The following is a 13161-nucleotide window of genomic DNA, read 5'->3' as shown; positions in this document are numbered from 1 at the left end:
GGTTACAAACTACTAACTGTATCACAGTTACGGACAACAGCTGTGGGGGCTCAGCAGTAGCTTTCTCCGGCCGCGCCATTCCTACTCCGGTCGTTCTCCGTGCTGGCACACTGTGCATGCGTAGACACAAGTGCTGTCTGCGGGCGGGGCTCCTACTGCGGCATAACCATTGTATGTACCTCCGAAGCCCAAGAAACTCGCCCAAGTTAAGAATCGGTGTACAGTGCGCACAGTGTGGGAACCAGGGCTCTCTGGCTCCGCACCCAGCGGCCTCTCTGCCCTCGCACCCCACCAGCCTCCGGGTCCCAGCACAGGCCGCTGGCACAGCAGGGTGCCGGCTGCTTCAGTGTTTCATTCCTTTAAAACAACCACGTTTCTGATTACGTTAGTTTTTGCTAAAATATCTCCTCAGGAAAATACCATCCTGAAATAATAGTGTTTTTCCACCTACTTTCAAAAATATCTTTAAACCTCTTTAATGAAACTTCAGCTTCTGGTTTTAATCTCTGAAAGCTGTTTCTCCCCCCCCACACACACCATTCTTTGGAAAGATATATATATATTACATATATATATATATAATACATTTCTGCACACACATACACATATATATATTTTATCTGCACACATATATATGTGTAGATGTATCTTCTCATCTCTAAAGATAGGAAAACGTCATTTTCTGTTTGCCATATATTTCCTCTGAGCTCCCTTTTTCTCTTTTAGTCTATCATAACTTTCTTCAAATGTCACGGAATTTGTATGCTATATATTTAAACCTTTTTTTTTTTTTTTTTTTTTTTTGAGAGAGAGAGCATGAATGGGGGGAGGGTCAGAGAGAGGGAGACACAGAATCCAAAGACCGGCTCTAGGCTCTGAGCTAGCTGTCAGCACAGAGCCTGACACGGGGCTCGAACCCACCAACCATTGAAATCATGACCTGAGCCAAAGTCAAATGCTTAACCGACTGAGCCCCCCAGGTGCCCCTGATGATGTGTATTAAACTGATAAGAATACATACTACAGTTGATCTTAACCAAAAGGCCGAGAAGCGATGATGATGTGTATTTAAAAAGATAAGAAAAAAGCTCTTTGGAATCTGTGGGGAGACAGCCTATCAACATGCAGGCCAGCCGACCTCACCAGGGGATCTTCTGGGCGGGTTCGTTTTCTCCAGAGAGGGATCCTCTGGTCTTTGCTAGGAAAACAAGCTGGGGATTCATAAAAGTACCTGCGTTCTGGAGCAGAATGGGGTTGGAGAGAGAAACTCCCCGGCCAGTCAGCAGTCTCCATTTCCCCACCTGCATTTCTGTGCTGCTTGTTCTCCAGTCCAGTCTGATTTAGCTTCTCCAGAGACTAGACATCACATACCCCTCTCCTCCCTTCTCCCTCTCAGGCCGCGGGGGTGGGGGGTGGGGGGCAGAAGTAGTCATCTCTGCACCAGTTCTAAGAAAGTAATCTGAGAGTCCCATCTTGTCTGTACCCCACATTTTAAAACAATCCCCACCCAGTCCCCTGCCGTACTGCAGCCTCAGTGCCTGGGACCCTCACTTGTTAGAACTCCCTGGGTGAACCGGTTTGCTCGTCTTCAGGACTTCTCTCTGCCGGCACATGGCGCTGACTTCACGTAGCACCTAACAGATCACTTATCATTTTAACATATACTTGCTGCGTTATATTTTGTGATTAGGGGTTAGAAATATCTCCTAGTTTCGTAAGGGGAAAACATTTTTTTTATTTTGAAATGATTTTTAAGGTAGAAGACCTTTATTTCTCTAACTTGAAATGCATGTTTGAGAGATTTCTAAATGACCTTGAATTTATAAAGATTTGGCATTAACCCAGAACTAATGTTAGTCATCTAATCAAAGTCAGTATTTCTATTTTGTTCTGAAATGCAATTTACTATAGTCTTAATCTGAGTCTCTGAGGTACAGTAATTTAATCTATTTTACCTGTGACATAAAGTCTTTGGTTTCTAAGGATTAAATTATAACATTTCCCCCAAGAAAATGGGAAGGTTTCAGATTTGACTACAGAATCATGCAGCTACTTTCCCTTTAAATGGGAAACCTTATTAAAAATATAATTGGCTTTGATTTTTTTTTAATTTACATTTAATAATTGGTTTTGATTTAAAAATGTTTTTCTGGTAGTGTATATTTCTGTATTTAGATCACTTTTTACAAGCATGGAATACATATAGGAGAAGACTAAGATACTTTTCATGATGTTAAAACTCTGCAAATTTTATAACTGGAAGTTTTAAATTTAATACCCATATCAAACATATTTAGGAAATATTTGTATTTAGGAAATATTCATATTGGTAAACAGTGTAGCTGGCTAAGAAGAATTTTAGGGGTTTTTTTTCCAGAGAACACTCATAAAAAGACTGATATTAATGGCAAACTGTACACATATTTTGTACACATATTTCCCTTTAAATCATTCTAAAGTAAAACTCTACACACTCAAAATGGACAACCTTTAAGGGCAAAGAAACAAGGCCCGAGTTTCTGGAAAAGCCAGTTTAGACTAAAGGGCCCCAGAGGAGATGGGAGCAAAGTCAGCGTGCAGAAATCCCAGAGAGGCTTTGAGTTTACAATTAGTGACTAACAGGACCAAATTAGGGGACGGAAGGCCTTTACAGAGAAAGCTCTCACTCCCTGTATTTATTGCCATATGCAGAGTCCAAGAGCAGCAAGCATTTCTACTGAACAAAAATCTCTTCTCAAGAAGAGATTTGGGCCCCGCTGAGAGAGCTCAGTTGGGAGAGCGTTAGACTGAAGAAGAGATTTGAAACAAACCAAATTGTGAGAGCCAAGGCTTGGAATTCTTATGTTGATCCAGAGAAAAGCATTTAGAGAAGCAACAGTCTAGTAGCTCCTTACCTTTTCACTCTTAGATGAAATTGCAGCCCAATATTCATAGTCCTGGTTGTCCCACAGGGAGCTTCCGTTGAGTCCCCAATCAGAGGGGTGCTTGGGTGGCTCAGTCAATTGAGTGTCCGACTCTTGATTTTGGCTCAGGTCATGCTCTTGCACTTGGTGAAATTGAGCCCCGGATCGGACTCTGTGCTGACAGCATGGAGCCTACTTAAGGTTCTCTCCCTCTCTCTGCCCCTCTCCCCACCTAAATAAGGAAACTTAAAGAGTCCCCACTCAATGAACCGTCAGCAAAACAGTTCTCTGTCTACACAAAAGCAGAGGAAACTCAAGCCTGCTTAAGTGAAAATTGATAATTAAGTAGCACCAGATAAAGGAGGTGAACCAACAGAAAGAGAAAGACCAAGATAAATAGGAAAATTCACACCAGAGGAAACAGTTTAGGAAAGAGATTTAAAAGAGACCTGATACAGTAAAGGCTGAAATGTAACATTCTGTTCATACTTTATGGCTGTAACAAGAGAAAGAACATAAAGGAATTCCTTAATGATTAAAAATGAATGTCAGTGTTAAAATAATACCACCATTGGAGTAAGCCAGGGAATCAACACATTCAACAGGAAGATTCATATTTTTCCCCTCTACCAACTACCACTGGGTACCTAATAGTAGACAGGAATTCTTTCTTTATACAAATATTCTAGTGAATAAAGTACTGATAGGATTCTATCAACATTCTGCAACTTCTAGTAAACTAGAGGTCTAAGCATTGGGCATCTGTGGCTGCCTCATGTCACAAAAATACAACCAGCTACTGTGTGCCTCTACATAGACCATATCATCACCTATGAAAGTCTTGCCAAAAAATGAAACACTCCAACCTGAATCTGGTCAAGACTCTAGATGGTACTCTAGACATCCTGTAAGAAATACAGAGGGTCAAATTTTCTCAGTGTCAGCATGATCAGGGAACGTGGTGGAGTAGGAGGATCCCACCTCCTCCCACAGACACACACCAGGCAACAACCACATGAAATGCAACTCATTCAGAAAATGATGAGCAGAATGACTTCCACAGGTGAAGAAAAAGCCACACTGAGAAAGGTCAGGAGGAGCAGAGACTTGGTAGGGAACCAGTTACATGGCACAGCGACTCACAACCAAGACGGCTGTCGCAGGTGTAGCACTGTTCCCTGAGGAGCAAGGGGGTCGAGCCCCACACTGCCCTCACCTCCCACCTTGACGCTCCAGAAATCTGCATCAGGAAGACAAGCCCCCATAACACCCCACTTTGATAAAGACAGTAGAGCAAACGCTTGTGAAACTAATATGAAGCTTAAAAGATGTAGTAAAGTCAGTTATTTCTCTAATAATTACACGAGATAAAAATGTAAAATATACCATATACATAAAACTTGGGGAAGGAATAAAAATATAGTGCTTTTAGAGTGTTCAAACTTAAACATCAACTGAAAATAGACTGTTACATAAGTAGGATGTTGTATATGAACCTCATGGTAACCACACACTGAAAACCTATAATAGATACACAAACAGTAAAGAGAAAGGAATCCAAGCATAAGTCTAAAGAAAGCTATCAAACCACAAGAGAGCGAGAGGAAGAAACTACAAAAACAACCAGAAAACAGCAATATAAGCACATAGCTGTCAATAATTACCTTAGACATTAATGGATTAAATACTCCAATCAAAAAAGGGTGACTGGATAAAAAAAAAAAATGTACACGGCCTATGAGAGATTCCCTTCAGACCTAAAGACAATGCAGACTGGAGCGCCTGGGTGGCTCAGTCGGTTGAGCGTCCGACTTCAGCTCAGGTCATGATCTCACGGTTTGTGGGTTTGAGACCCATGTCAGGCTCTATGCTGACAGCTCAGAGCCTGGAGCCTGTTTAAGATTCTGTGTCTCCTCTCTCTGCCCTTCACCTGCTCATGCTCTGTCATGCTCTGCTTATGTTTAATATTTAAACAAATATTGAAGGAAAGACACACGCAGACTGAAAGTGAAGGGAGAAAAATGATACTCCATGTAAATAGAAGCAAAAAAAAAAGATGCACTAGCAACACTTAAATAATACAGTATACTTTAAAATTTTTTTAATGTTTATTTTTAGAGAGAGACTAAGTGTGAGCAGAGGAGAGGCAGAGAGAGAGGGAGACACAATGCAAAGAAGGCTCCAGGGTCTGAGCTGTCAGCACAGAACCCAAAGTGGGGCTTGCACTCAGGAACTCCAAGATCATGACCTGAGCAGAAGTCCAGCGCTTAACTGACTGAGCCACCCAGGCGCCCCTGATACAGAATACTTTAAAACACAGACTCTAACAAGAGGCAAAGAGGGCACTGGATAATGATAAAAGGATCCATCCAGTAAGACACAATTGTAAATATCCATGCATCCAATAGGAGCATCTAGATATATAAAGCAATTTTTTAAGACCGAAAAGGAGAAACGAATAGTAATCCAATAATAGTAGAGAACTTTAACACCCCACTTACATCAATGGATAGATCATCCATCCAAATAAATGCAGTAAGGAAATGGTGACTTTTGATGACATAATAGATGAGATGTGCTTAATAGATATACAGAATATTCCATCCAAAAATAGAATACACATTCAAGTGCACATGGAACATTCTCCAGGATAGCTCACGTGTGAGGCTACAGAACAAGTAAACTTAAGATTGAAATCATGTACAGCATCTTTTCTGACTACAACAGTATGAAACTAGAACTCAATCATAGAGGGGCGCCTGACTGGCTTAGACAGGAGAACATGTGACTTTGATCTCAGGGTTGTGAGTTCAAGCCCCACACTGGTGTAGATATTACTTTAAAAAATAAAATCTTTTAAAACCTCAATTACAGGGAAAAAATGGAAAAAAACAAAACATGGAAACTAAACATGCTACTGAACACCAGTGGGTCGAGGAAATTAAAAAGATACCTTGAGACAAATGCAAATGGGAAACAATAGTTCAAAATATTTGGGATGCAACAAAAGCAGTTCTAAAAGGGAAGTTCAGAGGGCCACCTGGGTGGCTCAGCTGGTTAAGCATCCACCTCTAGATTTCAGCTCAGGTCATGATCTCATGGTTAATATTGAGTTCAAGCCCTGCCTCAGACTCCGTGCTGACAGCGGGGAGTCTGCTTGGGATTCTCTGCCCCTCCCCCCACTCACTCTCAAAATATGTAAATCTTTTAGATAAATAAAAGGGAAGTTTAGAGCAGGCTGACCTCAAGAAGCAAGAAAAATCTCAATCTAACTTTACACATAAAGAATCTAGAAAAAGAAGAAATGAAGTTGAAATTTAGAAGAAATAACTAACAGAAATAAATGAAATACAGACAAGAAACAAGGGAAAAAACCAGTGAAACTAGAACTGGTTCTTTGAAAAAAACAGCAAAATAGATAAACCTATAGCCAGACTTATAATAAAAGAGAGGATTCAAAATCAGAAATGACAGTGAAATAACCAACACCACAAAATAGAAAGGATTATGAGACTACTGTGAAAAATTACACACCAACAAATTGGACAACCTAGAACAAATAGATAAATTCCTAGACAAATACCAAGAATGAAGTAGGAAGAAACATTAAATCTGAACAGAGTGATGACTACTAATGAAATTGTGTCAGTAAAAAAAACCCAATAACTACCCAACCAACCAACAAAAATCCAACAACTCCGCACAAACAAAAGTCCTAGATCAGACGCCTTTACAGATGAGTTGTACCAAACATTTCAAGAAGTGTTACTACTTATTCTTCTGAAACTATTCCAAAATACTGAAGAGGAAGGAATTCTTCTAAATTCATTCTATGAATTTATTCTATATCAGCATTGCCCTGATACCAAGAACCACAGACACTACAAAGTAGAAAAGCGGTATCTGATAAACATGATTATAGCATGCCTCAACAAAATGTCAGCAAACGGAATTCAACAGTACAGTAAAAGGCTCATTCATCATGACAAAGTAGGATTTGTTCCAGGGATGTAAGGATGGTTCAATGTCTAAAAATCGAATAGCACATTAACAAAATGAAGGATAAAGTCATAAGATTATCTCAATAGATGCAGAAAAAGCATTGACAAAATTCAACCTCCACTCAGAAACTGTCAATAAAGTGAGTACAGCAGGGAGCATACCTCAACATAATAAAGGCCAGATATGACAAGCCAACGGGTAATATCAAACTCTGGGGAAGCTGAAAGCTTTTCCTCTGAGATCAGAAACAAGACAGATAAGAAAAAGAAAAGCCATCCAGATTGGCAAGGAGGAAGGGAAATTGTCACTATTTACAAGTGACCTAGTATTTTTAGAAAGCCCTAAAGACTACACCATGAAACAATTAGAAATGAATTCACTAAAGTTACAGGATAGAAAGTTAAGGTACAAAAATCAGGTGGGTCTCTATAAACACTAAAATTAGCATAAAGAGAAATTAATATCCCACTGGGGTGCCTAGATGGCTCAGTGGTTGAAGCATCTGACTCTGATTTCAGCTCAGGTCATGGTCTCACGGTTTGTGGGATCAAGCCCCACATTGAGCTCTGTGCTAACAGCATGGAGCCTGCTTGGGATTCTCTTCCCCCTTCTCTGTACCTCCTGTGCTTGTGCTCTCTCATAGTAAATAAGTAAACATTTAAAAAGCCCCACTTAACAACTGTGTGAGAATAAAATATGTACGAATAAATTTAACCAAAGAAGTTAAAGACCTATACTTTGAAAACTCTAAGACACGGATGAAAGAAACTTAAGATGACACAAATAAATATAAAGATATTCCATGCTCATGGGTTGGAAGAATTAATATTGTTAAAATGTCCGTTCAACCCCAAACAATTCAGAGATTCAGTGCAATCCCTATCAAAACACCAGTAGTATTTTTCACAGAACTAAGCTTCTAAGATGTGTATGGAACCATAGAACACCCTGAAGAGCTAAAGCAATCTTTTTTGGAAAAGAACAAAGCTGCAGTTATCACCATCCCAGATTTACTATATTACAAAGCCATAGTAATCAAAACTGTATGGTACTGGCACAAAAACACACAAGGGGGTCCCTGGCTGCTTTGGTCAGAGGAGCATGTAACTCTTGATTTTGGGGTCATGAGTTCAAGTTCCACGTTGGGTGTAGAGATTACTTAAATAAAATTTTATAAAAACAGACACGTAGATCAATGGTACAGAATATAGAGCTCCGGCATAAATTCATACTTGTACAATCAAGTAATTTACAACAAAGGGAAGAATACACAGGGGAAAAGATCTCTTCAATAAATGGTGTTGGGAAAACTGGACCACTTTCTTATAAACAAAAACAATTCAAAATGGATTAAAGACCCAAATGTAAGATCTGAAACCATAAAACTCCTCTAAAAGAAAACATAGGTAGTAAATTCTTGAACATCAGTCTTAGCTATATTTTTTGGATCTGTTCTCAGGCAAGGGCAACAGAAGAAAAAATAAGCAATGGGAATTACATTGAAGCAAAAAGCTTACGCACAGTATAGGAAACCATCACCAAAACAAAAAGGCAGCATACTGAATGGAAGAACCTGTTTGCAACTGATAGGCCTGATAAGTAGTTAATATGCAAAACATGTAAAGAACTCATACAACTCTACACCAATAAACAATCTGATTTAAAAATGAGTAGAGGACCCGAAGAGACACTGCTTCGAAGAAGACCTAAAATGCCAATAGACACGTGAAAAGATGCTCAGGGTCTCTAGCTATCAGGGAAATGCAAATCAAAACCACAATGTGGTATCACCTCACACCAGTCAGAATGGCTAGTATCAAAAAGACAAGAAATAACAAGTGTTGGCAAGGGTGTGGAAAAGGGAAGCCTTGTGGTGCAGTGTTGGTGGGAATGTAATTGGTGTAGATACTATGGAAAACAGTATGGCAGTTCCTCAAAAAAACAGAAATACCACACAATCCAGTAATTCCACCACTGCTTATCTGCCTGAAGGAAAAAAAAAAAATGAAGGCACTAATTCAAAAAGATACATGCATCCCTGTGTTAACTGCATTATTTACAATAGCCAAAATATGGAAAAATCTAAGTGCCTGTCAATAGATGAATCTATAAGATGTATATATGTATACAATGGGATGTCACTCGGCCATAAAAAAAGAATGAAATCTTGCCATTTGTAATATCTGTGGACCTAGAGGGTATTACGGTACATGAAATAAGACAAAGAAAGAGAAATACTATACAATTTCGCTTATATGTGGGATCTAAAAAATAAATGACCAAACAAAATCAACTCAGAAATACAGAGAACCGGTGGCTGTTTTAAAGGGATTAAGGGGTACAGACCCCAGTTATAAATTAGTCATGGAATCCAAACTACAATATAGAGAAAATAGTCAAAAATACTGTAGTGTTTGTATGGTAACAGATGGTTACACTTGTGAGCATTTTGTAGTGTAGACAAATATCAAATCTCTATGGTTTTCACCTGTAACTACTATAACGTATGTTCATTATGCTTCTATTAAGAAAACAGGGAAACCTCCCAGACTGTATGGTACTGGCACAAAAACAGGCATGAACATCAACAGAGCCAGATGAACACAGGTCGGATCAAGACCAGGAAGCTTAAAGGCAAAAATTGGGTTTCTTCATAAAATAAATTTTAAGGGGAAAAAGAGATGTAGAAAACTTAATAGGCTAAGAAATTTAGACTGCAATGTGTGGACCCCATTTGGATCCTAAGTCAAACAAACTTAACAAAAATGTAGGACACAGAACAGTTTGAATACTGGATATATTAAGATTTGGGGTTTTTTAGACATGATAATAGTATTGTGGTTACATTTTTTTTTTTTAAAAATCTTCATGCTTAAAGATACATGCTGAAATACTTTCTGAAATAAATGCTAAAATGTAGAAATTATCACATTGTGGATTTCCTTCGAGATTATATAGAAGAGGTTTGGGATGAGTGGATGGGACAGTTATCAGCCAGGAGTTGATAATTGATGGGGCCGAGTATGAATACATGGGGGTTCTATATTCTAGTTTTATATATATTTTAACTTCTCCAGAAAGTTATATATATCCTAAAGTTAAAAATGCGACATAAGGACACTACCGATCATCATTACATTATTATAGCAAACCATCCTAAAACTCACTGGCTTATGATGGGAGGCATTATTTTTTCATGGGCCTTTGAGTCAGCCAGGGGTTGACTGACAGGCAGACCTCCCCGGCTACAGGCTGAATTCAGGTCCAAGTTACGTCTTCACCCTGGACGCCCAAGCGGAAGGGGCAACAGATGTTTAGCGCACGCTACTCTCAGATCACAAAAGTGCCATCCAAATCACCAAAGTACATTTCAAGCTTCTGATCATGGCCAGATTCAAGATCCTTGTTCCCACTAAGAAACCATGGCAAGGGTATAGATACATTTCTATTAAAGGAAAGTGAAGAACTGGGTCCAATAGTACAATCTGTCTTATGGTCTGAAAATGAAAATTAAAAAATCAGTTTTCACAGGCTGATTTTTACTGGACAGTCCACTGATAAGCACGGAAAACTGCATTCCCCTAAAGACAGGATGTGGTTGGAACAGATCTTAATCTGGGTTCTGTAAGGATAGAAATGTGTGTGCCTGCCATTAGAGCCAACCAGAGTTTTGTTTGGGGATTTTAGGTTTTGTAATGTTTTAGGTAAGTTTATAGGATGAAAAAAAGTTCATTAAATATACCTTCTTATTATCTCTGATATTTTTTTTTTAAGCTCACTGAAAACTGAGGCTAATTTGGAAGTTCTGAAGTCAATACCTAGTGAAAAATTAATGATTGAAACTGGTAAGTTTATGCTTTTAGAACCTTCATTTTCATATTAAACCATACCAAAACAGAACCAGACAAAGTTAAATATTTTAAAGACGCTCAATCAACCTCAACAATTCTACTTTCGAGAAAACCTTTGGGGTTTATTGATAGAGAAGTATTTATACAATCAAGTTTTTCAGTTTTCAAAGTCTAAGCCTAAGCTAAGCATTTAAAAACAGAATGTCAGAATATGTGGTAACTACGGAGGTTGTCATTATAAATATTTTATTAAACAAGCAGTCTTTAAGTATTGCACCTCAGGGTTTCAACAACCTCAATGTTTTTACACAGTGTCTTCTTTCTAATGGCTTAATTCTGCAGTACTTTCCAAATAAAGTACAAAAATCTAAAACTGGTTTAGTCAAAGAATTTTAGAAATTAATCTGTTGCCTCTTAAAACAATACAAGGTTAGAAGCTAAAACTTTTACCTAACCCTGCACTTAAAAGACTTTACTTACACATATGGACTTTTTAGTAAAGTCAAGACTAAGCCATTCTGAAGAATCAGGCTTATTTCCTTAGGAGAGTCATGGTAATGAAATGATTTCACTAAAAGTACAATGCTTGTAAAGTATGCAAATTCTTACAATTCTTTATTAAAGAAAAGAGGTAAGTGAATAATCCTAGTATATAAAGCCACTGTTTGACATTCAGGAGAGGCAAATAGAGGTTTAACCTGTTTTCAGGTTACAATTTGTATTCTTTCAGCTTTCTTTTTTAAAAATATGTCATACATCAACAGTATGTTAGCAGAAAAAAAGAGTCCTAAAAAGCAATTAAAAATTTGAAAATGCATTTAAAAATTTGTACACTTCAAGGGTTAATCTTGTGCTTCCAATTTTTTTACCATTTTTTTTAAGCAGAATCATAGTTTATATTTTAGGATTTACATATTTGCTTGATAATGTTCATTACAAAAATAGTAATTTGAGGGGCGCCTGGGTGGCTCAGCCAGTTAAGCATCCGACTTCAGCTCAGGTCACGATCTCACAGTTCCCAAGTTTGAGCCCCAGGTCACTGTGCTGACAGCTCAGAGCCTGAAGCTGCTTCAGATTCCGTCTCTAACTCTCTCTCTGCCCTTCCTCCGCTCACACACGTACACTCTCCCTCAAAATTAGACATTTAAAATTTTTAAAAAATAATAATTTGAAAGGTACATCTCTGAAAAGACTTCTTTGCTTACTCCAGATGCGCCTTGGTGTGGAGTGAAAAGTACACATGCTGGATCAAAATACATAAAAACTTCCTTTCCTACCAAAAAGAAGTGGGAAAGCGGGCACTGTGTGAAAGACAGGAATGAACCCTGCCATATAATGTAAGTATTTTGTTTTCATGGTCTTCGGAACATTAAAGTCCACCACCAGTGGCCATTTACAGAATGAACTCAAGGGACTAATTAAAGTTGGATGAAATTCAAATGAAGTTCAGATCAAAGGCAACCGTTTTACAGCAGGGATTTGCAAGGATTTGCACCTGAATTGCTGTCTCCGCCCCTCTTCATCTCGTCTCAACCTCACAAGTCAGTAAGAGTTGTTTTATTTCAGCAGGAAGAACTCCATGTGATTTTAGTCATTTGTCATTTTGTGGGAAAGGCAAAGAGTCTCACTCTGCTTCCCAGCTGATGGTTATAAAAATGCACTCTTAGCCGGAGGCCTTTTTAATGGTACCTGTATTTTAAGTAACTTGACAACCTGTATAAACCTAAGAAGTAACACATTTCTTTGAGCCTCTGAACAAAAGGGCAAGTTATAGAAAGGATTTCCTTTTTCTAACCTAAAAGGAGAAAATAAAAACAGTAATTCAGAATCAGTTTTTTATTCTAACATATGTAACATGTAAGAAGGGCTGTTTACCCATCTAACTGTTAAGGTGCTATAGAGCATATAATTTACACATTAAGTAAGTTTATATCATTTTAACGGGCACATCCAGTTTTTGTTTGCATAAGCAGATAATTTAAATCTAGACTGTATCAATCTAGTATGGGTTACCAGTTCAAGCAATTGAACTGTTAGTTTTAGGTTGTAATAATTCCTTCCATATACATTTTTAAAGTAGTTTTTCACAGATCAGTGTTATCAGGTTAAGCCATATCTAAAATGCAGCGGGCAGAAAAGTGAAAAATTACTCTATAAAAATAATACTAGAAAGACTTTCTTTTATTAACATTCTGGTGTAGGCAAAGATTTTAAAACCGAATATTTTAAAACCCAGAGGCTGAGGAATATATTTAAATTCTGGTTAGTAGAGAATCACTTATAACTTTTATAAAATGCAGCTACTTGCAAAGCATCAGAAGACAATTATTTCTGAATCCTTTGGAGATTTAAAAAGACAAGAAACTTATTTTTCTAGCAGCCAGCTTAGAGGAAGTATTGGCCAA

General features: G+C 38.1%; 1 protein-coding gene across 6 annotated transcripts in view; it reads left to right on the top strand.

Annotated features, from left to right (window-relative positions):
- TATDN1 (TatD DNase domain containing 1) overlaps nt 1–13161 on the top strand; it is a 40848-nt gene that overhangs the window by 25449 nt on the left and 2238 nt on the right. For all 6 annotated transcript variants that reach the window (XM_029924020.1, XM_029924018.1, XM_029924019.1 and 3 more), the window contains 2 exons: nt 10680–10750; nt 11967–12093. In XM_029924020.1, the coding sequence (XP_029779880.1) occupies nt 10680–10750; nt 11967–12093 (198 nt within the window). The remainder of the gene's footprint in view (nt 1–10679; nt 10751–11966; nt 12094–13161) is intronic.

Source organism: Suricata suricatta, chromosome 15, assembly GCF_006229205.1.
Source record: "Suricata suricatta isolate VVHF042 chromosome 15, meerkat_22Aug2017_6uvM2_HiC, whole genome shotgun sequence".
Classification (NCBI taxonomy): domain Eukaryota; kingdom Metazoa; phylum Chordata; class Mammalia; order Carnivora; family Herpestidae; genus Suricata; species Suricata suricatta.
Note: the sequence above shows the minus strand (reverse complement) of the source record. Positions and strands in the feature narration are given on the sequence as shown.